General features: G+C 43.7%; 2 protein-coding genes across 3 annotated transcripts in view; both read right to left on the bottom strand.

Moving 5' to 3' along the window:
- The window catches only part of LOC100619697 (zinc finger protein 420-like), a 380,349-nt gene that overhangs the window by 225,495 nt on the left and 129,373 nt on the right, over positions 1-25,481 (bottom strand). The window lies entirely within an intron of this gene.
- Positions 765-23,876, bottom strand: LOC100619469 (zinc finger protein 420-like). 2 transcript variants are annotated; one of them, XM_007477637.3, is made up of 5 exons: positions 23,678-23,876; positions 21,808-21,859; positions 7,193-7,319; positions 5,651-5,746; positions 765-3,914 (listed from the first exon to the last, which is right to left on the bottom strand). In XM_007477637.3, the coding sequence occupies exons 1-5, from the start codon at positions 23,731-23,733 to the stop codon at positions 1,882-1,884; spliced, it is 2,364 nt and encodes a 787-aa protein (XP_007477699.2). In that variant the 5' UTR covers positions 23,734-23,876; the 3' UTR covers positions 765-1,881. The 2 variants fall into 2 exon arrangements, with proteins under 2 accessions (XP_007477699.2, XP_056668704.1); XM_056812726.1 differs by lacking the exon at positions 7,193-7,319 and having other exon boundaries at positions 23,678-23,871.

Genomic DNA, 25,481 nt, shown 5'->3' with positions numbered 1-25,481 from the left:
AAAATAGGCTTAAGATTTGATATGTAATAGTGTAATTTTATCAGTTATGTTACACTAGCCTCTGAACGTAATCAGTCCAGAGTGTCAAGGTGATAGATGTGTGGTGATTTTCTATATAAGATAATTATTTTGATAATGCATTCAACTGAATAGAAATCATTAGAATATCAATAATTTTATTTCATATTTGAAATCTACAATATAATTTTTTATCTCTTAATTTTTGCTTTGTAGGAATTTTTGGGAAAACCTTATATAGGAAATGATGCTAATTACAAATTATTTTTATAGAGCAAAGATATTATATCCTTAATAAATTAACTCCTCTTTAGACCTAGATGCCATGAATTGATGAATTAAGACATTTGAGAACAGGGTTCGAATTTTTAAAAACTGAACTATTTAATTGGATATGTTGTAGAGCAAATGACAACTTCTTGTTTCCACTTTTAATCTTGCTTGCATTAGTTTTGTTTGTACACACAGTTTTGAATTTAGTATAATAAAGATTACCTATTCTACATCTAATGATGTTATCTATTTCTTATTTGGTCATAACTTCTTCCCTTATCAAAAAATTGATCTGAAAGTTAAACTTTTCTATGTTCCCTTAATTTTGTTCATGGGAACATACTTTAGGTATAAATCCATTTGGACCTTATCTTAGGAGAGCTTATGAGTGAATTGTCTGATTTTGAGCAAGCTGAGAGATGAGTGTGAATGTTTGTGTTTTCTGTGAATAATACCAGAGAAAAAAGTATGAGACTGGCCCTAAATTAATTTTATTCATTCTAAGGTAGAAGGGGGAAAAGATGGAAAAATTAAAAAGATATACTTTCCTCATTGCTCCAATTTGATTGATATTCTGTGGCCCCATTAGGGGCCATGCTCATAGGGATATCCAGCCAGCAACAAAACTGAAAGAGATGAGCTTGGATATTCAATCTTGCCTCAGTTTATCAAAACTTTTTCCTGCCCACTAACTCACAAATAGCATCTCAAGAGCCAACTGTGGATTTCTATTTTGCCTGGGCTGCCCAGGGGAACAGTCAAGGGGAGCAGAGTTGAAGACATTACCCTGACCTTGTCTCCTGATTTCGGCTCTATTGCTGCATTTTTCTGCCTGCCATTCTATCCTCACTCAATGGATTCCATAATGTAATTCTCACTTCTGAGTCAAGTTGAGGCTCATGCCTGGTATGCTGCCCAAGAAAGGGGGTAGGACAGATTTCCTTAAAATAATAGCAAGACTGGAGCAGCATCAGAGCATCTTTTCACAAAGCTTGTGAAATAATTGCATATAGCTAAAATAATTGTTTCTAGAAAGATACCTGATGGTAATGGGGATTTAAGTAGGTCAAGGAATGATTTTTTAGGACCAGTATCAGAAGACCAATAGGATAAAGCTTACAGGATACCAAATGCTATTAAACAGAGTTTATTTATGATAAGGGAAGGAAGGGAAGGGAATTGAAATGATCTAAAGAATATATATAAACCTCCCACCAAATCTAGTTGGTAGCTTCAGAGAGAGGGTATCTGCACTGTCCGTTACCTCTCTACATAAGAGTCCCAGTTCCTATAATAAAATACACTTCACTAACCCAAATACCAACCCTCCTATTAGATGGTGATAAGAGATAGAAAGGTTGGAAGGTAAGCAGGAACAGGGCACAAAGGGAAGGTCTCACTGATGGATAGCTTTTGGTGTCTCAAACTTCACTGTAGGAATATCTCTCAGTTAGCATCAACAAGATACACAGAAACAGGTAGTTGGTAAGATGGATCACAAGGAAAACAACTTCTCCAGAATTTTGGAACCTTCCTGCTTCTTCCTCTGCAGCATCAGCTCCTACTCCTTTCATTAAAACACTTGTATTCTTAAGGTTTCTCCCCAGTGTGAATTCTCTGATGACAAGCAAGATGAGAGCTCTGACTGAATGTCTTTCCACACTGCTTGCATTCATAAGGTTTCACTCCAGTGTGGATTCTCTGATGTACAGCAAGACTGGAGTTATATGTGAATGTCTTTCCACACTGCTTGCATTCATAAGGTTTCTCTCCAGTGTGGACTCTATGATGTACAGCAAGTTTGGAGTTATATGTGAATGTTTTTCCACACTGCCTGCATTCATAAGGTTTCTCCCCAGTGTGGATTCTCTGATGTGCGGCAAGACTGGAGTTATTTGTGAATGACTTTCCACACTGCTTGCATTCATAAGGTTTCTCCCCAGTGTGGACTCTATGATGTACAGCAAGATAGGATCTTGAACTGAATGTCTTCCCACATTGCTTGCATTCATATGGTTTCTCCCCAGTGTGGACTCTTTGATGTGCAGCCAGACTGGAGTTATATGTGAATGTTTTTCCACATTCCTTGCATTCATATGGTTTCTCCCCACTGTGGACTCTCTGATGTGCAGCTAGATTGGAGTTATTTGTGAAAGTCTTTCCACACTGCTTGCATTCATAAGGTTTCTCCCCCGTGTGGACTCTCTGATGTGCAGCCAGACTGGAGTTATATGTGAATGTTTTTCCACATTCCTTGCATTCATATGGTTTCTCCCCAGTGTGGACTCTCTGATGTACAGCAAAATAAGATCTTGAACTGAATGTCTTTTCACACTTCTTGCATTCATAAGGTTTCTCCCCATGGTGGACACTTGGATGTATGGCAAGACTGGAGGTATTTGTGAATGGTTTTCCAAATTCATTGCATCCATATGTTTTCTCCCTAGTGTGAACACTCTCATGTGCAGCAAGATTGGAGTTATTTGTGAATGTCCTTCCACACTGCGTGCATTTATAAGGTTTCTCCCCAGTGTGGACTCTATGATGTTCAACAAGAGAGAAGTTCCGACTGAATGCCTTTCCACATTGCTTGCATTCATAAGGTTTCTCCCCAGTGTGGACTCTATGATGTATAGTAAGATGAAATCTTTGCCTGAATGTCTTTCCACATTGCTTGCAATCGTAAGGTTTCTCCCCTGTGTGGACTCTCTGGTGTATAGCAAGATGAAATCTTTGACTGAATGCCTTTCCACATTTCTTGCATTTGTAAGGTTTCTCCCCAGTGTGGACTCTCTGATGTATAGCAAGATGGAATCTTTGACTGAATGTCTTTCCACATTGCTTACATTCGTAAGGTTTCTCCCCAGTGTGGACTCTCTGATGTATAGCAAGATGGAATCTTTGACTGAATGTTTTTCCACACTGCTTGCATTCGTAAGGTTTCTCCCCAGTGTGAACTCTCTGATGTATCGCAAGATGGAATCTTTGACTGAATGACTTTCCACATTGCTTACATTCGTAAGGTTTCTCCCCAGTGTGGACTCTCTGATGTACAACAAGTTTGGAATTATTAGTGAATGTCTTTCCACACTGATTGCATTCATAAGGTTTCTCCCCAGTGTGGATTCTCTGATGTGCAGCAAGAGAGGAGCTCCAACTGAATGTCTTTCCACACCATTTGCATTCATAAGGTTTCTCCCCAGTGTGAACTCTCTGATGTACAATAAGAGAGCAGCTGTGACTGAATGCCTTTCCACATTGCTTGCATTCATAAGGTTTCTCCCCAGTGTGAACTCTCTGATGTACAGCAAGATGAGATCTCTGACTGAATGTCTTTCCACATTGCTTACATTCATAAGGTCTCTCTCCGATGTGGATGCTCTGATGTCCAGAAAGACTAGCCTTCTGCATAAAAGTCTTTTCACAAAGAGTACTTTCACCAGATTTTTCCTCAGTGTACATTCTTTGATGTTCAATATGAGATGAATTTTGAGGTACAACAAATAATTCTCTGAATACAAAGTTTTCAGGACCATCAGACATTAATCTTTGTAAGTCCATTTCGTCCATAGGAAGACTCACTTCTATTGGATTTCCTCTCATTTCAGGTCTGATCTCTCCTTCTAAAAGAAACAGAAGAGTAAAACATACATATATTGTGTCATGTGCAGAGTTATATATATATATATATATATATATATATATATATATATATATATATATATCCTTTCCTCCATTGTTAAATCATAAACTACTTTATATCCTATTTCCTCATGTAAGAAGAAAACTCTTCCAACTTAAATGGGCACAATCCATCCTTTGAAAATGCTATTATATCAATGCTAAACAACAATTTAAATAACAAAGAGCCTCTCATGTTCTCTCATTGGCTCTTCATAACAAATATGGAATTTTGGACAGGCTAACTTTATTACATTCCTAACTCAGACCATGACTTCAGAAAAGCTAGATGAGTGATTTGACCTGAAATCCTGGCAGCCGAGACCAAATCTTGTGGCTAGGAATGCTCTGTCCACAGCACTAGACAATTCACTCTCAGTCTTTCTGCTTTGGTTTCCATTGTCTATACATTCAATCCTCTCTTCATAGGTATGACAACACTGCATGCATGTAGACTAAATATTCCTATTATTTCATCATCTAACTTCTCTGTAAGCATCATATAACTTCCTTTCTAATTGCTTTCAACCTTATATTTCTTCCAGTATCTGAGATAAGATGAGGAAATACAGCACTCTTTATTGCATTTATCCAAGGCATGAAAGATTTTCTTGTTTCATAAATTTAGAGTAACCATTACTTTCCTTTAAAAGCCTCTTTTCATAAAAATAAAATCCTTCTACTAAATACAGTTTTGTCAGAGCTTGATAACCTTGGGTCTATATTAGATATAAATATGAGGGCCCTTTGTCAAGAGGTAGAAACTCAGAGTCTGTCTGAGATCAAGCCCAGGTACCCTCTCCCTCCCCTTCTTTAGGTCTCTCACAGTAGTGCATGTCTGTTGCTGGCAAAGACATGCTGTTGCTGGCCATTCCATGAGTTGTGAATGATTCCTGGTAACATTATCTTACACCAACCATTATTCTACCAGCTTCACTACCTACATTCTTTTTACAATTTCCCATGGACCTTTTTTACAGGTGATTTTTTGTAATTCCTGTTTTCCACTCTGAAAAGATCTACCAAGTTTGTAATAAACTTGAACCCATTGCCACCATCACTGGGTCCCTTCAGACACCACTCCGTGTCTGTGACTGTGATTCTTATCTTTTCCCTCATCCTTATTTTCAGATGAGGTCCTCCTTATTTCAACCTTTACCTTTACTATTACAATTTATCCCCATTCCTTAGCTGTAGAAACCTGGTCCCAGTCCAGCCCCTCTCTGGGGCTTTAACACAGTTTAAACAAAAGCATGGCATTTCCAATTTTAAATATATGTCTCATACAGTAAGTTGAGTTCATGATCCTTTTGTAAAGAAATGGGCAAGAAAGCTGGAACAATTCTCTTCCTATTTCCCACCTCATATAGATGCTGGCATTTTCATGATATTCTTCTTAAAAATACCAATACAGATTGTAGTGTATTCTCATTGTACCTCTGAAACTTGCTAGGACTTTTAAGCCTGAGCAAATCAAAGGAGCTCTGTTGATCTCAGCTTCCTCAACTATAACATGGACATAATAATATCAAGTGAATCCTAGGATTCCTATGAGGATATAATGAGATAATATTCATAAAATATATGACACATACTAGGAATGTTGATGTTTACTTTTATCATTAGAATTTGGATTATATCCTCCTTTGATTGCTTTTTTTAATTTCCCTTCCCTTACCTGGGCAGTAGCACCTTAGGCCTTCTTGCTCCAGCATCCATGGGGCTTCCCTCTGCTCCAAATAAGAGATCATGTCTTCTGGGGGAGCTGGAAGCCCTGGGCAGGTAGGGAAGAGGATAGAGAGAAGGTCATCACTGAGTTCTCTTTAGGGAAAAGTTGGAGAGTCCAATGACACCACTCAGAGACTCTCTCCATGGGGTTCTCACAGGAGTCTGCCCTCACCCCTCAGTGTCTGTAATGCAGGAGCACAAGGTATGATGAGCTTGTTACCCTGCTGTTGGACCTGGAATGAGCAATAGCTGCCCTTCCCCCCATCCTGTTCTGGTCCATTCTGGCAGAAACTTTTAAACTCCCACACTGGGTCCAAGAGTCAGTGTTCTGGGACATCTTAAGCCCTAGATCCAGGGACCTCAAGGAATAAGATCTTGTCCCATCATCCTGTCTGCTCCTCTCTCCCTAACACCATTCTGATTCTCTTGGACTGTTCTCTTGGGGAGTGTCTTCCTCCTCTCCTGGGAAAATCAACAATATTCCTTAGGTCCAATGCTGTCTCTCAGCCAGGGCATTCATCCTGACAGTCACAGAGGAGGGCAAGCAGGGCCTGTAGGAGGTTTACTGGGACTCCTGGAGTAGTCTCCACAGCATTTAGTGTGGGGAGAGGAGGGAGGAGAAGGTCGGGGAACCAATCTAGAACCAGAACATTGGGTTTTAAGGGCATTTTCTTCAAAGAAGGCTGGACTCAGTCCATACTTTTCCATTTTCTGGAAATGAGAGGCAGCTAGGAGGGAGAGGACAGGGCCCTGGGATGAAAAGCAGGAAGGCCTCACTTTACATTTTGCCACAAACAGTTCCTATGTAGGTGCCTCAGAACAAGCCACTTAATCTAATCTATTTCTTCCTCTGTAAAATGGGGGTAATTGGATCATTGAATTAGGAAGATGAAAGTGAGGAAGGAGTGTCATAATATTACAGAGAAAAGCCACAGCAGAGCCCTGGGCCAAGAGCAGGTCTTTATAAATGTTTCATCCCTTTCCTTCCCTTCCTCATTGGCTCTGCTGGAGGCTTAGGGCAATAGAGGGGAAGACTAAAGACAAACCTGATCTCCTGGGAATACCTAGTATGAGCTATACATTTATGATGGTTAACAAGAAAAAGATCCCCAGTAGAAGATCTACTCTAGAGAGGAAGAAGGTAGGAGGAAAACCCTCCTGAACACTTTTCCCAGACAGGTTTGAGAACTCCAATTCCAATCAAGGGAGAGGCGAGATGGAATCAGCTCTGAAATTATTTCCACATCTGAGATTCTCCAACACGCATTTGATCTCAGACTTCAGGAGCACCAAAGGGAACCCCCAAGGTCCCACTGCACAATGCAAAGTTCTTTTACAGGAGAACCAGGCAGCAGGAGGGCCCTGGCTCTGGGAATTGTCATACCAGCCTGGGGCCCTTCTACATGACTGAAAACTGCTGCCAAACCTGCCTGCTATTGAGGGCAATATGCCCTTGGATGGCCAACTCAGGCAGAGGGAGAGGACTCCTTACCCACAGAGAGTAGGTTCTGGGCATTCTCCAGCATCACCTCCTTATACAGCTCCTTCTGGGGAGAGGACAAGAGGCACCACTCTTCCTGGGTGAAGTCCACAGCCACATCCTTGAATGTCACCTCCTCCTAGAGCAGCCCAGGTCAGAGCACAGAGGGCTAAAAGCCACATCACAATGAAGAGCCCACCTCTGGTCAGTTACAGGAGGAAACTGAACCACAGAGAAGGGAGGGGCCCAAAGGTCCCACCCTTTGTCAGTGTCAGAGCCAGCACTAGAAGCTGAGTCTTTTAAGAGCCCAATGGAAGCTTGAGAAAAGAAGCTCTATGATGTTCTGGAAAGAAACCGAGAAGTTTCTATTGTGTGAAGGGAAATATCTAGGGGATCTCCATTGCAGCTTGGATCCCAGGGACCCCAGCAGTGGGATGTAGCTGTCAGTCATGTGTCTGCTGCCCTGTTGCTGTGTCCCAGTGCAGCCAACATCAGTGTGAGAATCATCAGCGTGCCAGAACCTGAGCCAGGGAGTGGAGAGCTGGAGAATGTAAAAGGCAGGTGAGGGAAGGAGAGGGGGCTTTAGTACCCGCCCACTAGAACTAAGGGTCTCTCTAGGCTGAGGGCTTATCTCTGAGCTTTCCTGATCTCTTGATCTCTGCTAAGCCCAGCCTATGCAAAATGAATCGAGAATGAGATCTAGAAAGGCTGAGACCTCTCTCTTTCTGTCTCTCTCAAACTCTCTTTACTAATAAATATTCATCAATCTGGTAATAAGCCCCAAGATCCATTTTTATTTATAACACTGTGGAAGGCACAAGAAAGGACAAAATGTGTGGAGAGAACTCTGGAGAGATCACGGGGACTCAGGATGCAGCCCAGGGTGACCTATCCTCGGAGAAGGCTAAGCTGATCTCCTATAATTTACTTATTGATCCTATTTACCAGTAACTGCTTTTGTCTGGTAACTGCCTGAGTCCTGGTTCTGTCTCCTGACTCAGCTCCACATTAATACAGCCTATAATAGGTGAAGTGCAGAATCTAGTTCTTGGGGACTTCATAACTGTTCTGACCTTGGAAGATTCAAGGAAGCCCCAAGGAGTCATTTCTAGTCTTTCTACACCCCCAACCCATCTCACAGATGTCTGGTTTGCTGCCCAAAGTCGGAGCCCTGACCTTGCACTGACTCCCACAAGAATCTCTTCTTAGTCTGAGGAGAGAAGGAGGGCTGGGGCACTGCTGGCCCCTCATTATTGATGATTCCAATCAGTCACAGCATCCCTGATTATCCCAGCTCATAACCAATGGTGATCCTCCACCATGTACCATGGATAGACACCATGGACCCTGTCTGTTCCTTGTTCTTTGCTCCCCCAAACCTATCAAAGATCTATCCTTCTGCTTAAGGTATGTAGCATTAACAGAGGGGAAGCCCCTGGCCCCTTTTATTCAGACAGCCTTCCCCTGCTTGTCTTCCTTCTAGAGCTGCCTCAGTGTATTCTTTGGTTAAATTTCATTCCCAGCACCTGTAAATAGGAGCTTCACAATGTTGGACAGAACAGTAGATGTTCACTAATGAAGAGTCTGCAGTATTTTTAGGAAGAGACACCAAAGGCAAGAAGCCATTTGCTTCTTGAATACCCGGAGCAACAACCAAAATTAGAAGGGAAGCAATAGACTAGGGAAAAAAATCTTCATAACAAAAACCTCTGACAACAGTCTAGTTACTCAAATTTATAAAGAGCTAAATCAATTGTAGAAAAAAAAATCAAGCCCTTTTCCATTTTATAAATGGATAAGGGACATGAATAGATAATTTTCAGATAAAGAAATAAAAACTATTAATAAGCACATGAAAAGTATTCTAAATCTCTTATAATTAGAGAGATGCAACTCAAAACAACTCTGAGGTTGTTGTCACCTAGCAGATTGGTGAACATAACAGCAAAGGAAAATAATGAATGTTGGGAGAGATGTGGCAAAATTGGGACATTAATACACTAATGGTGGAGTTGTGAATTGATTTAACCATTCTGGAAGACAATTTAGAACTATGCTCAAAGAGCACTAAAAGACTGTCTGCCCTTTGATCCAGCCAAACCACTGCAAAGAGATAATAAGAAAAAGACTTGAATAAGAATATTCATAGCTGGGCTCTTTGTGATGGCAAAAAAATTGGAAAATGAGGGGATGCTCTTCAATTGGAGAATGACTAAACAAATTGTGCTATATGATGGTGATGCAATACTATTGTGGCCAAAGGAATACTGAACTGGAGGACTTCCATGTGAACTGGAATGACCTCCAGGATTGATGCAGAATGAGAGTAGCAGAACCAGGAGAACATTATATACAGAGACTGATACACTCTGATACAATCGAATGTAATGGACTTCTCCATTAATGACAATGCAGTGTTCCTGAACAACCTGGAAGGATCTATGAGAAAGAATAGTATCCACATTCAGAGGAAAAAGTACAGGAGTAGAAACACAGAAGAAAAACAACTGCTCGATTACATGGGTGGATGGGGGTATGATTGGGGATGTATAGTAAACGATCACCCTAGTGCAAACATCAACAACATGGAAAGAGGTTTTAATCAGGGACACATGAAAAACCCAGTGGAATTGTAGAGTTAAGGAGAAGGCAAAGCCTTAGAAGATGGAGACCCTACCTTGAGATGGAAGGGGGGTTCCACTAAATGAATGTTCTTTGTGGCAAAGAAAACTGTGAAGCAAGTTCTTGCATTTCTGCCCACTGAGTTTGAGCAGACATCGTCTGGAATGAGATGGGAGGGGGATGACAGTTGGAGTGAGAGAAGAGGATGTTGGGAGAAACAGCTAACAGAAAGGGTCTTTACCCTCTGAACTTGGCTGAGCAAAGACCAGGAGTTCTAGATCTGAACCTGAGGAAAACCTGGCCTCCATTTCCCTTACCCAGAAGAAGAAGAAGGTTCCTATATGTTGAAGAGCATCTATTAGAGAAAGAACAAAACATCTACAGCTATTGAAAGGGGTTGATCCCCTAACTTCAAGGGGTCACCTTGAAGATTATTTCCATCCCTTGACCTTCCCAGGAAGGACACTTGCCTTTTGTTTAGTAGGATGGAGATAGTGACTAGCTAAGAGGAACCTAGATAAGCTGAAGCTGAACCATCTTGGCTCAACTGAAGAAGAAGCAAGGCTCTCCTATTCCCTCTCACCTGTCTCCTTTCTTGATTTACTCTAAGTATTAAACTTTTTTTTTTAATTTTTATTTGGTCATTTCCAAACATTATTCATTGGAAACAAAGATCATTTTCTTTTCTTCCCTTCCCTCCCTCCCACCACCTCTCCCATAGCCCACACGCAATTCCACTGGGTATCACATGTGTTCTTGATTCAAACCCATTTCCATGTTGTTGGTATTTGCATTAGAGTGTTCATTTAGAGTCTCTCCTCAGTCATATCCTCTCCACCCCTGTAGGCAAGCAGTTGCTTTTCATCGATATTTTTACTCCCACAGTTTATCTTCTGCTTGTGGATAGTGTTTTTCAGATCCCTGCAGATTGTTCAGGGACACTGCATTGCCACTAATGGAGAAGTCCATTACCTTCGATTGTACCACAATGTATCAGTCTCTGTGTACAATGTTTTCCTGGTTCTGCTCCTCTCACTCTGCATCACTTCCTGGAGGTTGTTCCAGTCTCCATGGAATTCCTCCACTTTATTATTCCTTTTAGCACAATAGTATTCCATCACCAACATATACCACAATTTGTTCAGCCATTCCCCAATTGAAGGGCATCCCCTCATTTTCCAATTTTTGGCCACCACAAAGAGTGCAGCTATGAATATTCTTGTACAAGTCTTTTTCCTTATTATCTCTTGGGGTACAAGCCCAGCAGTGCTATGGCTGGATCAAAGGGCAGACAGTCTTTTATTGCCCTTTGGGCATAGTTCCAAATTGCCCTCCAGAATGGCTGGATTAATTCACAACTCCACCAGCAATGAATTAGTGTCCCCAATTTGCCACATCCCCTCCAGCATTCACTACTTTCCGTAGTTGTTATGTTAGCCAATCTGCTAGGTGTGAGGTGATACCTCAGAGTTGTTTTGATTTGCATCTCTCTGATTAAAAGAGATTTAGAACACTTTTTCACGTGCTTATTAATAGTTTTGATTCCTTTGGCTGAGAACTGCCTGTTCATGTCCCTTGCCCATTTATCAATTGGAGAATGGCTTGATTTTTTGTACAATTGATTTAGCTCTTTGTAAATTTGAGTAATTAAACCTTTGTCAGAGGTTTTTATGAAGATTGTTTCCCAATTTGTTGCTACCCTTCTGATTTTAGTTACATTGGTTTTGTTTGTACAAAAACTTTTTAATTTGATGTAGTCAAAATTATTTATTTTACATTTTGTGACTCTAAGTCTTGCTTGGTTTTAAAATCTTTCCTTTCCCAAAGGTCTGACATGTATACTATTCTGTGCTCATCTAATTTACTTATAGTTTCCTTCTTTATGTTCATTCACCCATTCTGAATTTATCTTGGTGTAGGGTGTGAGGTGTTGATCCAAACCTAATCTCTCCCACACTGTCTTCCAATTTTCCCAGCAGTTTTTATCAAATAATGGATTTTTGTCCCAAAATCTGGGGTCTTTGAGTTTGTCATAAACTGTCTTGCTGAGGTCATTTAAGCCAAGTCTATTCCACTGATCCTCCTTTCTGTCTCTTAGCCAGTACCAAATTGTTTTGATAACCACTGCTTTATAGTATAGTTTGAGATCTGGGACTGCAAGTCCTCCTTCCTTTGCATTTTTTTTTCATGATTTCCCTGGATATCCTTGATCTTTTGTTCTTCCAAATGAACTTAGTTATGGTTTTTTCTAAATCAGTAAAGAAGTTTTTTGGTAGTTCAATGGGTATGGCACTAAATAAGTAAATTAATTTGGGTAGGATTGTCATTTTTATTATGTTAGCTCATCCCACCCATGAGCAATCAATGTTTTTCCAATTGTTTAGATCTAGTTTTAGCTGTGTGGAAAGTGTTTTGTAGTTGTGTTCATATAGTTCCTGTGTTTGTCTCGGCAGATAGATTCCTAACTATTTTATATTGTCTAGGGTGATTTTGAATGGTATTTCGCTTTCTAATTCTTGCTGCTGAAATGGGTTAGAGATATATAGAAATGCTGATGACTTATGCAGGTTTATTTTGTATCCTGCAACTTTGCTAAAGTTGTTGATTATTTCGAGTAACTTTTTGGTTGATTCTCTAGGATTCCTTAAGTAAACCATCATATCATCTGCAAAGAGTGATAGCTTGGTCTCCTCATTGCCAATTTTAATACCTTCAATTTCTTTTTCTTCTCTAATTGCTACTGCTAGTGTTTCTAGTACAATGTTAAATAATAGAGGTGATAATGGGCATCCTTGTTTTACTCCTGATCCTATTGGAAAGGCTTCTAGTTTATCCCCATTGCAGATGATGTTTGCTGATGGTTTTACATATATACTGTTTATTATTTTTAGGAAAGGCCCTTCTATTCCTATACTTTCTAGTGTTTTCAATAGGAATGGGTGTTGTATTTTATCAAAGGCTTTTTCTGCCTCTATTGAGATAATCATATGATTTTTGTCAGTTTGCTTGTTAATATGGTCAATTATGTGGTTGGTTTTTCTAATATTGAACCATCCTTGCATTCCTGGTATGAATCCTGCCTGGTCATAGTGGATGACCCTTGTGATGACTTGCTGGAGTCTTTTTGCTAGTATCCTATTTAGGATTTTTGCGTCTATATTCATTAGGGAGATTGGTCTATAGTTTTCTTTCTCTGTTTTTGATCTGCCTGGCTTTGGGATCAGTACCATGTTTGTGTTGTAGAATGAATTTGGTAGAACTCCTTCTTGGCCTATTCTGTCAAATAGTTTGTTTAATATTGGGATTAGTTGTTCTTTGAATGTTTGATAGAATTCATTTGTGAATCCATCAGGCCCTGGGGATTTTTTCTTAGGGAGTGCTTTGATGGCTTGTTCAATTTCTTTTTCTGAAATGGGGTTGTTAAGGTAATTTATTTCTTCCTCTTTTAGTCTAGGCAATTTATATTTTTGTAAGTATTCGTCCATATCACCTAGATTGCCATATTTGTTGCCATATAATTGGGCATAGTAGTTTTTGATGATTGCTTTAATTTCCTCTTCATTAGAGGTGAGGTCTCCTTTTTCATCTTGGATACTGACAATTTGGTTTATTTCTTTCCTTTTTTTAATTAGACTGACTAGTACTTTGTCTATTTTATTTGTTTTTTTCAAAGTACCAGCTTCTAGTCTCATTTATTAAATCAATAGTTCTTTGACTTTCAATTTTATTAATTTCTCCTTTGAGTTTTAGGATCTCTAATTTAGTCTTCATCTGAGGATTTTTAATTTGTTCACTTTCTAATTTTTTAATTTGCATGCCCAATTCATTGACCTCTGCCCTTCTTAATTTGTTAATATATGAACTCAAGGATATAAATTTCCCCCTGAGTACTGCTTTGGCTGCATCCCATAGGTTTTGAAAGGATATCTCATCATTGTCATTTTCTTCAATGAAGTTATTAATTGTTTCTATGATTTGTTCTTTAACTAACTGGTTTTGGAGAATCATATTGTTTAATTTCCAATTAATTTTTGATTTACCTCTCCATGTTCCCTTACTAATTATTATTTTCATTGCATTGTGATCTGAGAAAGTTGCATTTATTATTTCTGCTCTTTTGCACTTGTTTGCAATGTTTTTATGCCCTAATACATGGTCAATTTTTGTAAATGTACCATGTGCTGCAGAAAAGAAGGTATATTCCTTTTTGTCCCTATTTATTTTTCTCCATATGTCTACTAACTCTAATTTTTCCAAGATTTCATTCACTTCTCTTACCTCTTTCTTGTTTATTTTTTGGTTTGATTTATCTAGTTCAGATAGAGGAAGGTTCAGATCTCCCACTAGTATAGTTTTTCTATCTATTTCGTTCTTGAGTTCCTCTAGTTTCTCCTTTAGAAATTTGGATGCTATGCCATTTGGTGCATACATGTTGAGTACAGATATTTCTTCACTGTCTAAACTGCCTTTTATCAGGATGTAATTACCTTCCCTATCTCTTTTAACTAGATTTATTTTTACTTTGGCTTTGTTGGATATCATGATTGGAACTCCTGACTTCTTTTTGTCAGTTGATGCCCAATAGATTTGGCTCCACCCTCTTACTTTCACCCTATGTGTATCTACCTTTCTCATATGTGTTTCTTGTAGACAGCATATGTTAGGGTTTTGGACTCTAATCCACTCTGCTATTCGCTTGCGTTTTATGGGTGAGTTCATTCCATTCACATTCAGAGTTATGATTACTAGCTGTGTATTTCCCAGCATTTTGATTTCTGCTCCTTTACCTGCCTTTTCTTCTTTCACTATTTCCTTCTACACCAATGTTTGCTTTTGAACAGTCCCCCTTGTTCCCACCCTTATTTTACTTCCCTTTCTACCCCCCTCCCTATTTATCCCCCCCCATTTTCCCTGTAGTCTTTCTAAAATTAACCCCCCACTCCCTCCCTCTCTTGTACTGCTTCCCTCCCCACCAGACCGTTTGTTACCCTTCTACTCCCCTATAGGGTGCAAATCTATTCTCTGCCCCCAATGGATTGGATTGTTTTTCCCTTTTTGAGTCACTTTCAAAGCATGTAAAAGTTGAGTATTTCCTGTCTCTGACCTCTTTACCCTTCCAGTGTATTGATGTTCTCCCCCCTCCCACCATGAGCTTCTTTATGACATATAAATTTACCCCCATTTGTTTCTTTTCCCATTTCTTTTAATATTAACCTATTTTTAAGCTCTAGTTATATATATATAAATATATATATATATGCATGCTCATGCGTATGTATTTTTGTATGCATATATCTATATACCTATTTATGTCTTGTCCTTTTATCCTATACAGTTTGTTGCTGTTCCCTCTAAGTATACTTCTTTTTGCTGCCCAGCTAATAACAACAGTTTTTAAGAGTTACCAATGACCTCTTTTCTTATAGGGATACATATCATTTTAACTTATTGAGTCTCTTAAAATTTTTTTTTGTTTTTCTTTTTTCCCCTCTTTTTTAATTACCTTTTGGTGATTTTCTTGAGTTCTGTGCTTGGACATCAAATTTTCTGTTCAGGTCTGGTCTTTTCTTTACGAATTCTTGAAATTCTTCTATTTTGTTGAATGACCATACTTTCCCCTGTAAGAGTATAGTCAGTTTTGCTGGGTAGTTGATTCTTGGTTGTAGACCTAGTTCCCTTGCTTTCCGGAATATCGTATTCCATGCCTTTCTTTTTTTTCAGTGTGGATGCAGGCAGATCCCGAGTTATCCTCACTGTGGTTCCTTGGTACCTGAATGACTTCTTCTTGGCAGCTTGTAATATCTTTTCTTTGGTCTGATAGTTCTTGAATTTGGCTATAACATTCCTGGGTGTTGTCAGTTGGGGATTAAGTACAGGAGGTGATCTGTGGATTCTATCAATCTCCACTTTTCCCTCTTGTTCAAGAATTTCGGGGCAGTTTTCTTTAATAATTTCCTGTAATATAATGTCCAGGCTTTTTCTTTTGTCATGGTCTTCTGGTAGGCCAATAATTCTTAAATTGTCTCTCCTTGAACGATTTTCTAAATCTTCTGTTTTGTGAATGAGATGCTTCATATTTTCCTCAATTTTTTAATTCTTTTGATTTTGTTTTATAGTGTCTTGCTGCCTTGTGAGGTCGCTCGATTCAAGTTGTTGTATTCTGATTCTTAAAGACTGGATTTCATCCTTAGTTTTTTGGTCGTCCTTTTCCTTTTGGTCGGATTTTCTTTGGAGGTCATCTTTCATCTTCTTCACCTCATCTTTCATCTCCTTTGCCTCATTTTCCAGCTGGTTGATTTTGGCTTTCAAGACACTATTTTCTGTTTCCAGATGACTTATCTTAGTTTTTAAGTTCTTTTCCCAATTGTCTTCAGCCTCTCTTAATTGTGTTTTGAATTGCATTTTGAGTTCTTCCAAAGCCTGTATCCAATTCGTTGGGATTTCTGATTTTTCCTTTGCTGGCTCCTCCCCCTCTGTTTCATTCGCTCTTTGCTCATTAGCTGTGCAGAAGCTATTGTAATTTCTTTCTTCTTTTTCTGTTGTTTGCTCAAGTTTATCCCTTCTTTGTTCCCCGTATTTGGCTGTGCTCTTGCTCCTCTCATTTTGTTTTGGTTTTGGGGCTGTCAGTCTCCCCTCTTGAAGCTTTGTCAGATCTCTTGGTACAGTCTCTAGGGGAGGAATGTTAGCTTCCCTGTCCTCTGGAGGCTTTTGCTTGGATTTAGTTCAATTGGGTTGGGCTGTATGTGGTATGAAGCACTGAGGCTCTGAAGACTCCTGGAAGGCTGGGCCGCCCAGGCTCTCTCCAGTTCTCTCTAGCTGCTTCTCAGCTGTCCTCCAAGTACCTTTGCCCGCCTCCCTAAACTCTGAGGAGTTCTGATGGGATTAGTTCAACCGGATTGGTCTGGGTGTGCCCGAGGCAAGGGTGAGACTGGAGCCCGATGGAGGGACCCAGCCACAGTCTGTTTCTACCTGGCTTCCTCCCCGCTGTCCAAGCTGGATGCTCCGAGCCCGGCACCCTGCTGCTCACAAGGTAGACCCTGCAAACCAGCACCTTTGCCCGCTCAGAGGTTCCCACTGCTGCTGGGGGCTGAGCCCTCTGGGTTGTGGGGGAGGGGTCCTGGGACCTTTGCTCTGCCTTCCCCTTAGCCCTGAGTATTCTCGGATTCCGGCTTTTGTGGGGTGTACCTTTTGATGTTAGTCCAGAAGGAGGGTTCCCCACTTCTGTCCTGTTGTTCAGATTGAATTTCGGTGCCCTAGGAGCATTCAGTCTGTATCGGTAAGGAAGGGTCTTCCACGAGGTCTGAACTTTTGCTGCTTGCTAGGCTGCCATCTTGACTCTGCCCCCCAGTATTAAACTTCTTAAAAAATAGAAGATGGTAATCAGATTCATGTTGAAGGCAAAACAAAGAAAGAGAAGTTGGTGGCTAAACTAACCATTAACCTAGGCTAAACAACGAAAGCCAACAGTGATAGTCTGCTTGCAACTACCAGGCAAGCCTTGAGGAGTAAACTCCACTATCCCCAGAGGTCACTCTAAACACTGGTTCTGTCAGCCTTAACCTAACCTTACCCAGGGCTACCTCTCTTGTGGGCTGAGTGGGAGGAAATTAGAAAAGATAGTCTCTCCGACCAAGTAGGTACCTCTGTCCCTTCTCCTCTTCCATCCCTTATTACAACCTCTCCTTTTTACCTCACCAGCCTCCATATTCCCTCTGTCCTTCACAAATCCATTCCCTGTTACCAACCCTTCCTTATCCCCTGTACCTGTTCAACTCTGTTCAATCTTACATCTTATGAATAAAGGGAGATGAGGACTCACGCTGAGGCCAGAGACATTTGGTGCCTACTTATCCTGAGTAGGGGGAAGCTGCAACTTGTATAGGGTTTGGGGGGTCTAGTGTGGCACTTGGAGGACTGGGATAGCTTTGACCCAGGGACCAGATTTCCAGGAAAATATAGAAGAAAATAAAGAGGTTAACTGTGACAACTGAAGATGAAATGCCTGAGAAATCAAAGCTCTGCACTTCTGAGCACATCAATTTATTAAAACAATGTATGCCAACTACCTAACCAATAAGGACCAGGCCTTTTCCTGGGCTTAGAACTAAATCTCAAGAAGCAGGGGGGAAAAGAGACTGATCTACCTTAAAAGAGATGAATTAAATAAGACCAATGAATACATGAATACAAATCCAATGTTGGGTCACCCAGATCCTAACTGGAGAGAAGATTAGGGACTTGCCAAGTTGGGATGGAGAAGAGGGACAGAGGAAGCTCCCTGAAAAGGGGTCCCACTCCTTCCCAACATCGGTGAGCAAAGAAATAATAACTGATTGATCAATATGGACCCAGTTTGCGGATAAGACCCACTGAATGCCTGAGATGTACCATTAGGAGAAAACTCCTTCCAACAGTCTCAGAATCTGACTGTGTTTCTGGACAATCTAAGTTTGGCCTTAGCTGAGGGTCTCTAAACAGCAAGTACAGGAGGTCCAGTTTCCCAGCCAGGCAGGAAGAGGTTAAAATCATGTAACGCAGCTTTCTCTCCAATTCTCCCCATTGAATTAACATTCCTCTCCATCAGAATCTGGACGAGGCACACAACTGAACAGGAGGGAACTGAGCCACCTCTAGTCCTGAGTCACAAGATGTAGAGTGTTTCCACAATTCACCCCTCGCTGCCCCAAAGCCCTCCCTTCCTGCCCAAGAGGGAATCAGCTCAGGAGATGGCACGAGGTTGGTTTGTCCCAGCTTCTTCACATACCCTACAAGAAATGCTGAGGCCGTGCTTTATGGGAATACTGAGAACAGAGATTTTCTGGAAACAGCAGCCATGTCAGCCTCTGCACTTCCTCAAAGACGAGCTCCATACTTTAGTCCACATCAATTTCTCTAGTGAAAGCTCACAGATGCAGCTTCAGATTGAGCAGAGTTCTTAGCGTATCAAAGCCAAAACTGTAATCCAGGAGAAAAAATGTAATTTTGCCCCTCATGCCATGAGGAAGAGGGTATCTGACAGGACTGGATAAAATCATAACAAAATTCATTTGGGAAAAACCAAAAGATAGACCATATCAAGGAAAATTATGAAAAGAAGCCAGGATAAATGGAGAACATCACGATCAGAGCTCAGACCAAATCACAAGTCAGCAGTCACCCTAAACCTGGGGTATCGGTAAGATAATAAAGAGATAAAGCAATGGAACAGATTAAAGAAAACAAGGTGTCAAACAAGCAATTTGGGAGAAAAAAATTCCTTATTTTGCAAAAATTGCTAAGAAACCTGAAATGCAGCCTGGAAGGAAATGAGGCTCAGAGCATAAGCCTACACCATACTCTGCTAGGCATGGTTTAAGGAAATGTGAGCTTAATACTAAAGATCATACTGTAAAAATGTAGGAGAGAAACAGCTCCTACACGTCTCACAGCTACAGGGAGATGTATGTAGAATAATATTTTATTTTCTCCCCAATTACAGGGAAAAACAATTTCTAACATTCATTTTTTTTATTGAGTTCCAAATAGTCTCCCTCCCTCCATTCGCCCTCCCTGAGAGAGCAACCAGTCTGATCTAGACTTTACCTCGTAAAATATCTGTCCTTATTGGTCATTCTGTGGAAGAAATCTCAAACCAAAGAAAATGAAAGTAAGGACAAAAGGGAAACATGCTTTGATCTGAATTCAGAGTCCATCAGTTCTTTCTCTGGAAGCTGATGGCTTTTCTCATAATGAATCCTTTGGGACTGTCTTACAACCCTGAATTGCTGAGAACAGCTGAGTCATTCACAGCTTCTGACCACACAATGTTGCTGTTATTCTATAAAATGTTCTCCTGCTTCTGATCATACTTTGCATCAATTCATGGAAGTCTTCCCAGGTTTCTCTGAAATGGTGCTGCCTGTAATTCCTCATATCCAACTGGGCTACACTATAATCACACACTACAAGTTGTTTGGTCATTCCCCAATTAATGAATGTCCCTCCATTTCCAATTCTTTGCTACCACAAAAATATCTGCCATATAAATATCTTTGTTTAAATAGGGTCTCTCCCCTTTTTGGGGTTCTCTCTGGGATACATGCCTAAGTCAAAGGGTATACACAGTTTTTGAAAGCCTTTTGGGCTTTCACCCCTCCCCAAATGGTCAATCAATGGACAACAACTCCACCAAAAATATATGAGTGTCCCAGCTTTCACACATCTTTGAATAGATCTTTTTCTTTTTCTGGCACAATAGCCATATTGATAGGCATGAGAGGGTGCCTCAGAGGTATTTTACTTTGCAGTTCAAGGACACAAATGCTTAGCTGAACTCTATATAGAAGCAATTACCAAAAAATTGAAAACTTTGATTTCTAAAAACAGAAAAACTTCTGCACGGAACTTTAACCTCTGTTTGACTCAGTTTCCTCCACTGTGAAATAACAAGAATAAGAACATTTGCCCCAGAGTGTTATTATACAGATTGCTGAAAGCTGACTTTTAGGAGAACATGAAGCACTCCAGCCTGTCTGCATCCCATTGTTTGCACTGAGCCGGATGCCTCTGTGACAAGGCCAGGATGTCTCCCTCAGGACCTCCCTAACCCTATTGGCACAGAAACTCGCAGGCCTTCCAGAAACTCAGCCCTTCTCTCCAGCCTGTCCAACCAGGGAAGGACTAGACCAGGGAGGAACTCTACAGAACAGGAGGAATGTAGCCAGCTGCTGGCTCTGCTCAAGAATACGGGAAGCTCCTCTCTGAGAAAAAGGCCCCATTTCTGTGGGGGGGCCCTTCCTGGGCTCCCCCCAAACTCCTCAGACTCCCTCTGGGTCAGGGAGCTCAGCAGCAGCCCAGTGGGGGGGGTCACTCTCTGGAGTGGATACAAAAGCCACAGGGGAGCTCTCTGGGCCTCCCCAGCTGCCTGACTCTGGCTGTCCCTGGCAAGGACCTGACCATTCCCACCACAGGCTCCCCTGGCATAGGCTGACCTTCCAGGCCTTCCTCTCCCCTCACACCTCCCTCCTCCTCCTCCTCTGACCTCTGGCCTCCTGGCTGATCCTTGGCCAGGACTTTCCCTGGCCTGATTCTGGGTCTCTCCAGAGGCTGTCTGTCCCCCTGCAGGGAATGTCCTCCCTCCTGCCTCTGGCCTCAGAGCTTCCTTCCAGTCCCAGCTGAATCCTCCCCTGGGGAACCAGTGACCTCCCAGAAGCTGAGAGCCTCCCTCCCTCCCTCCCTCCCAGAGGGCCTCCCTCCCTCCCAGAGGGCCTCCCTCCCTCCCAGGGGCCTCCCTCCCTCCCTCCCAGAGGGCTTCCCTCCCTCCCAGGGGGCCTCCCTCCCTCCCTTTCCCCCCTGTTCCCCCCCCAGCTCGTTTGGACCCGGCTGCTGAGGGCTCTCCTCGGTCAGACTGGGGGGGCCTGGAGGGGGGCCAATGGCTTCTCCCTTCCTTTGGGCTGAGCAGTGCCCGGCACACACCAGGGTGTTCCTCCACACTGGCTCAGCTGGGCTAAGAATGGGGGACAGGAAGGAGCTGGAGGGACCCGGGAAGACTCGAGGACTTGAGGCAGAAGCCAGGGAGCAGCCCGGGGGACAAGGTCTTCCCTGAGGACCCCACAGAGCAGGGGACACCCTCGGGCTCTGCTCCAGACCAGACTCCAGAGGGAACAGGGGAGAAGCAGCAGAGAAGAGGCTGGGAGGGAGCCAGGCAAGCAGAGAGCCAAGACAGGATCCCCAGACAGGGAAGGACAAGGAGTCAAGGGTCCTCCTGGGCCCTCACCTGTGATGGGAGAAATCCGGCCTGGGAGGCAGCGCCTGGGGGAGCTCTGGGGGTCTGAGGGGCCCCCGGGCCAAGGAATCCCTGCCAAAGGCCAGGAGAGAGCCAGGAAGGGCTGCTCCTCCTGCCTGGGATGGGGGGACAGAAAGGGCCCAGCAGGAAGGAGGGAGCAGCTTCCCAGCCCATCTTGGCTCAGAGCCAGGGAAGGGCCTCCTGGCTGAGGGGCTCCCATCTGGGCCTGGAATGCACTTACCTGGCCTGGCAGTCTGTCCCTCTCCAAGGCCATCCCTGGCACTCCAGGCTCCCTGTAGAGGCAGCAAAGGAGCCCCAGTCAGTCCCTCTGGGGAGCCTCCTCCATCTTTTCCCAGCCTCGTCTCCCCACTCAGGCTGCTGCTCCCCACCTTCCCCCCACTTTCTGGCCCCTCAATGGAGCTCCAGCCAAAGCTCTTCCCAGCAGGCCTCCCTGGGCCCAGGGAATGTCTGACTTCTCTGGCCTTCTGAGCAGCAGGAGCTGGCCTGGAGCCCCTCCTGGGGCCCTCCCTGCCCTCTTTCTCAGTGTAGAAAAGCCCATCTTCCTCACTGCCTTTGGGCTCCCTCTCTGGGCCAGTTGCTCCTGGTGGGAGCTGAGCAGAAAGCTGCCTGGATCTCCCTCCCAGCTTGGGATCTGGCTCAGCCCCATCCCTCCTGGGGCCGGCCCTGGGCCTCTGCACCCTGAGCTGGGCAGGGAGAAGGGACCCAGAGGAGCCCAGGGCCAGGCCTGCCCTCAGGGGACCAGCCCAAGGGCCAGGGGGCCAAAGAGGGGCCCCAGGAAAGGGCTTTGGCTCCTGGGGGGCCCGAGGGCAGGAAGGCAGAGCTCAGGAATCCTCCCAGAGGGCCAGGTCTGAGGGCAGCACAGAGGCCTCTCTAAGCAGAAGCTGGGGGTCAGGACACCTGGATAAGGAATCCCTGGGCCCCTGGAATGGGCTGTCTCTCCCCCTAGATCCCTCCCCAACCTCTAGACTCCACCCCAGCTTTGGTATTCCCACTAGGCCACCCCTACCGGGCTGAGCAGGAGAGAGCCCCCCTCCCCGTGCATCATCCCCTTCTTCCCTCCCCCACATTTCTAGGGACCCTCCCCTATCATCCCCCCCCCCATAGCCTAGATACAGCCTGAGGGAGGTGGGGGAAGCAGAGAGCTCCAAGGGAAGAACAGGCCCCATGAAGGGGGGGCTGAGGGAATATGAGGCCCTCATAGGTCTATCTGGGTCTTCTAGGTGGGGTTGAACCATCTCAGGAGAATTGGGCAGGTGAAGGGGGGTCAGTACAGGGAGGGTGGGGAGAAGGGCAACTACTGGCGGACTATAGAAAGAAGGGGGAGGGGTAGAACCAGGAACAAGGCCTGGATGGGGCCAAGAGGTCAAGGTGGGTCAAATCTGACAAGAAACTGGCCAAAGCCAAAGCCCTGCTCTAGGGGGAGCTCTCCCATTCCAGAAGTCCTCAAGTGTCTGCTGGAGGCCCCCTTGGGATGGGGGAGGGTCATGTGGGTCCCAGTGCTGGGGTGGGGGGAAACTTCCAGCCAGGAAGCCCTTTCAAGAGGCCAAGCCAGGCTCAGGATTCAAAGAAAAAAGGGGGAGCCCCCAAGAGCACAGGAAGGGTCTGAGGTCAAATTGGAACCCAGGCCCTCCCCATTGCAGGCCTAGCACTGTGCCCAGTGGCGCAGGTGGGGCTCCCTTGACCAGAAAGCAGTCCTTCCTGCAGGGTAGGCCCTCCTCCTCCCTTCAGTCTCCCATCCCTGACTTCAGGGCCTTCCTGGTACTCTGCTCGCCTCCTGGGCTCTCTTCCCCTACCTGCCAGCCTCCATTCAGCCCCTGAGGTGACTTTCCTCTGGCCCAGGCTCTCCTCACACCCCCATTCAATCCCCATGATGCTTTTTGGCAGCCCCCCTTTATGGTCCTATCCCCCTCCTTTCTGCCACACCCTCTGCCCTGGACCACATCAGCCTCCTGGGGTCCATGAACAGCACCTATAGCTCCTGGCCTTGAACACCTTCTCTGGTTGTCCCCCAGGGCAGCTGACAGGCTCTCCCTCCTCAGCTTGGACCACTGCTCTCCCTGGATTCTCTACAGTTCAAAGGACAATCTCACCTTCTCCAGGGAGCCCTCCTGAACTCCTCTTCCCTCTCTGCCTTCTCTCTGGTCATTATTGTCTGTTTAGCCAGTATAAAAGGGAATGCTTAATCCCTTCCTCTAACTTAACTGGGGAAAGAGCTAGCTCAGTGGGCAGAGAGCCAGGCCCAAAGAAGAGGCTCTGTTACCCTGGAGACCAGCCCACAGGAAAAGGAACTAGAAACTGCTCTCAGAAAGGAAGTGATGTAAGAAGGGCAGTTGGACATCAGGGGGGAGGGGAGGGGAGGAGCTCTCCTTCTAACCTTAACTGAGAGCAGGTGCTGCTGTTGGCTCTGGCTGGGGACAGTTTGGCTACTGGAGAATCCCATGGAAGGAGGGTGTGCAATGGGGCAGCTGTCCCTTGTTTAATGAATGTTTTAGAATAGAGACCAATAGTGTAGGTCTGGCCAAGTTAGTGAGTCTCTCAAAGAAGAGTTTTAAGGTAGTTTATAGGTGGATATAAGAAGTTTGGGGTAGGTTTTAGGTAGCACTAAGATAGCTCCTTAAATCTCTCTCTTTCCTTCACTAATCTTTTCTCCATTAAAACAAAACTTTGTTAAACTGCTCTCCTATCTTTGTCCAGCTCCTCATTTTAACCCCTACAGCAGAATAGAGTGTGCTTGCGGTGACTGAAGCAGAGGCTGCCCAAGAGGAGGGGGAAGATGGACAAAAGAATAGGAGACTGGAAGGCAGGACTCCTGGGTCTTTACAAGCCCTGGTAAAACTGTGTCTGGTACTGATCCCCTGAACACCACCCTCCAGGCAGGATGCAGGAAAGAGGATCCCAAAGAGGAAGCAGGAGGCTATAGCTAACCCCTGTCAGAGACCAGAGCAGCCACAGGGATACATGATAATCCACAGGAAATTCGCACCCCTGTGCTGCCTGTCTGGCTCCACTCCAGCCCCAAGTCCTTTCTGAACCCAGCCTAGTCGAGCTCCAGAGATTGAGAATGGGGGGGGGGGCTGGGAAGGGCTCTCAGCTTTGGGGGTATCCAGGAATTGAGCTCAAGGAGGCACAGACAGGAGGTGGTCTGCTCCAAAGGGACTTATGAAAGGGAGAATTTGAATTGATTTTGTATATCTTGTGCCAACCTACTAACTCGCTTCCAAATTCCTTCTTCCATAGGAAGTCATTTCTTTTCCATTTTTTCCTCAAAAGCTATCAGTGAATTTCAAAAAACTTTTTCAAATGCTTAAAAAAACCCTATTACTTCTTTTCTCCTAGGAATTTCAAATTCACTATCTGAGGCTGACAAGGTTCCAATTGTTAAAGTAACCAAATATACTTTAGACTCCATGGCCAGTTCCTTGTCCTTGATCTACTTTTTCTGATCTTTTCCAATCTGGCCTTTCCCACTACTCTCCTTTTCCTCAGGAAATATGTTCTGTGATCTGAAATCCTCAGGACAAGTTCTGCTGCTCCCGCTATAAGGTGATCCTCCATAGAGCTCTGGGTCCTATTTGAAAGACTTTCTGGAAGCTAAGGTATCCCCAGCAGGGATGGCGAAGGATTGAAAATTAGATAGTTTAGCAAAGAGAAGTGTCATCGGTAAATTTTTGTCCTTGAGAAGAGGAATGGTCTTCAACTACTCTGTAGGCTCCCATCTCAGGTTCTGGCTCTGGGCCCCTCATGCCACTTGTTAATTTCCCTGGGCCAGGACAGGATAATTACGAGATATTGTTGTGGTCATGTCCCCAACCCTTTCAGAATGATTGGAGGTCTCCTGAAGTAGAAGTAAGAGTTGACCACAGTGGTTTCAAACTCAAATAAGAAGAGGACCAG

The sequence above is a fragment of the Monodelphis domestica genome, chromosome 1 (assembly GCF_027887165.1).
Source record: "Monodelphis domestica isolate mMonDom1 chromosome 1, mMonDom1.pri, whole genome shotgun sequence".
Classification (NCBI taxonomy): Eukaryota; Metazoa; Chordata; class Mammalia; order Didelphimorphia; family Didelphidae; genus Monodelphis; species Monodelphis domestica.
Note: the sequence above shows the minus strand (reverse complement) of the source record. Positions and strands in the feature narration are given on the sequence as shown.

What these genes read in the sequence shown, in the direction of transcription:
- LOC100619469 (XM_007477637.3), bottom strand. Translation starts at nt 23,733, where the DNA reads ATGACCAGAGAGAAGGCAGAGAGGGAAGAGGAGTTCAGGAGGGCTCCC. An exon ending in AGGAGGGCTCCCTGGAGAAG is followed by an intron (nt 21,860 to 23,677) that starts GTGAGATTGTCC and finishes CTGCCTCTACAG; the next exon opens with GGAGCCTGGAGTGCCAGGGA. An exon ending in GGGACAGACTGCCAGGCCAG is followed by an intron (nt 7,320 to 21,807) that starts GTAAGTGCATTC and finishes GGGCTGCTCTAG; the next exon opens with GAGGAGGTGACATTCAAGGA.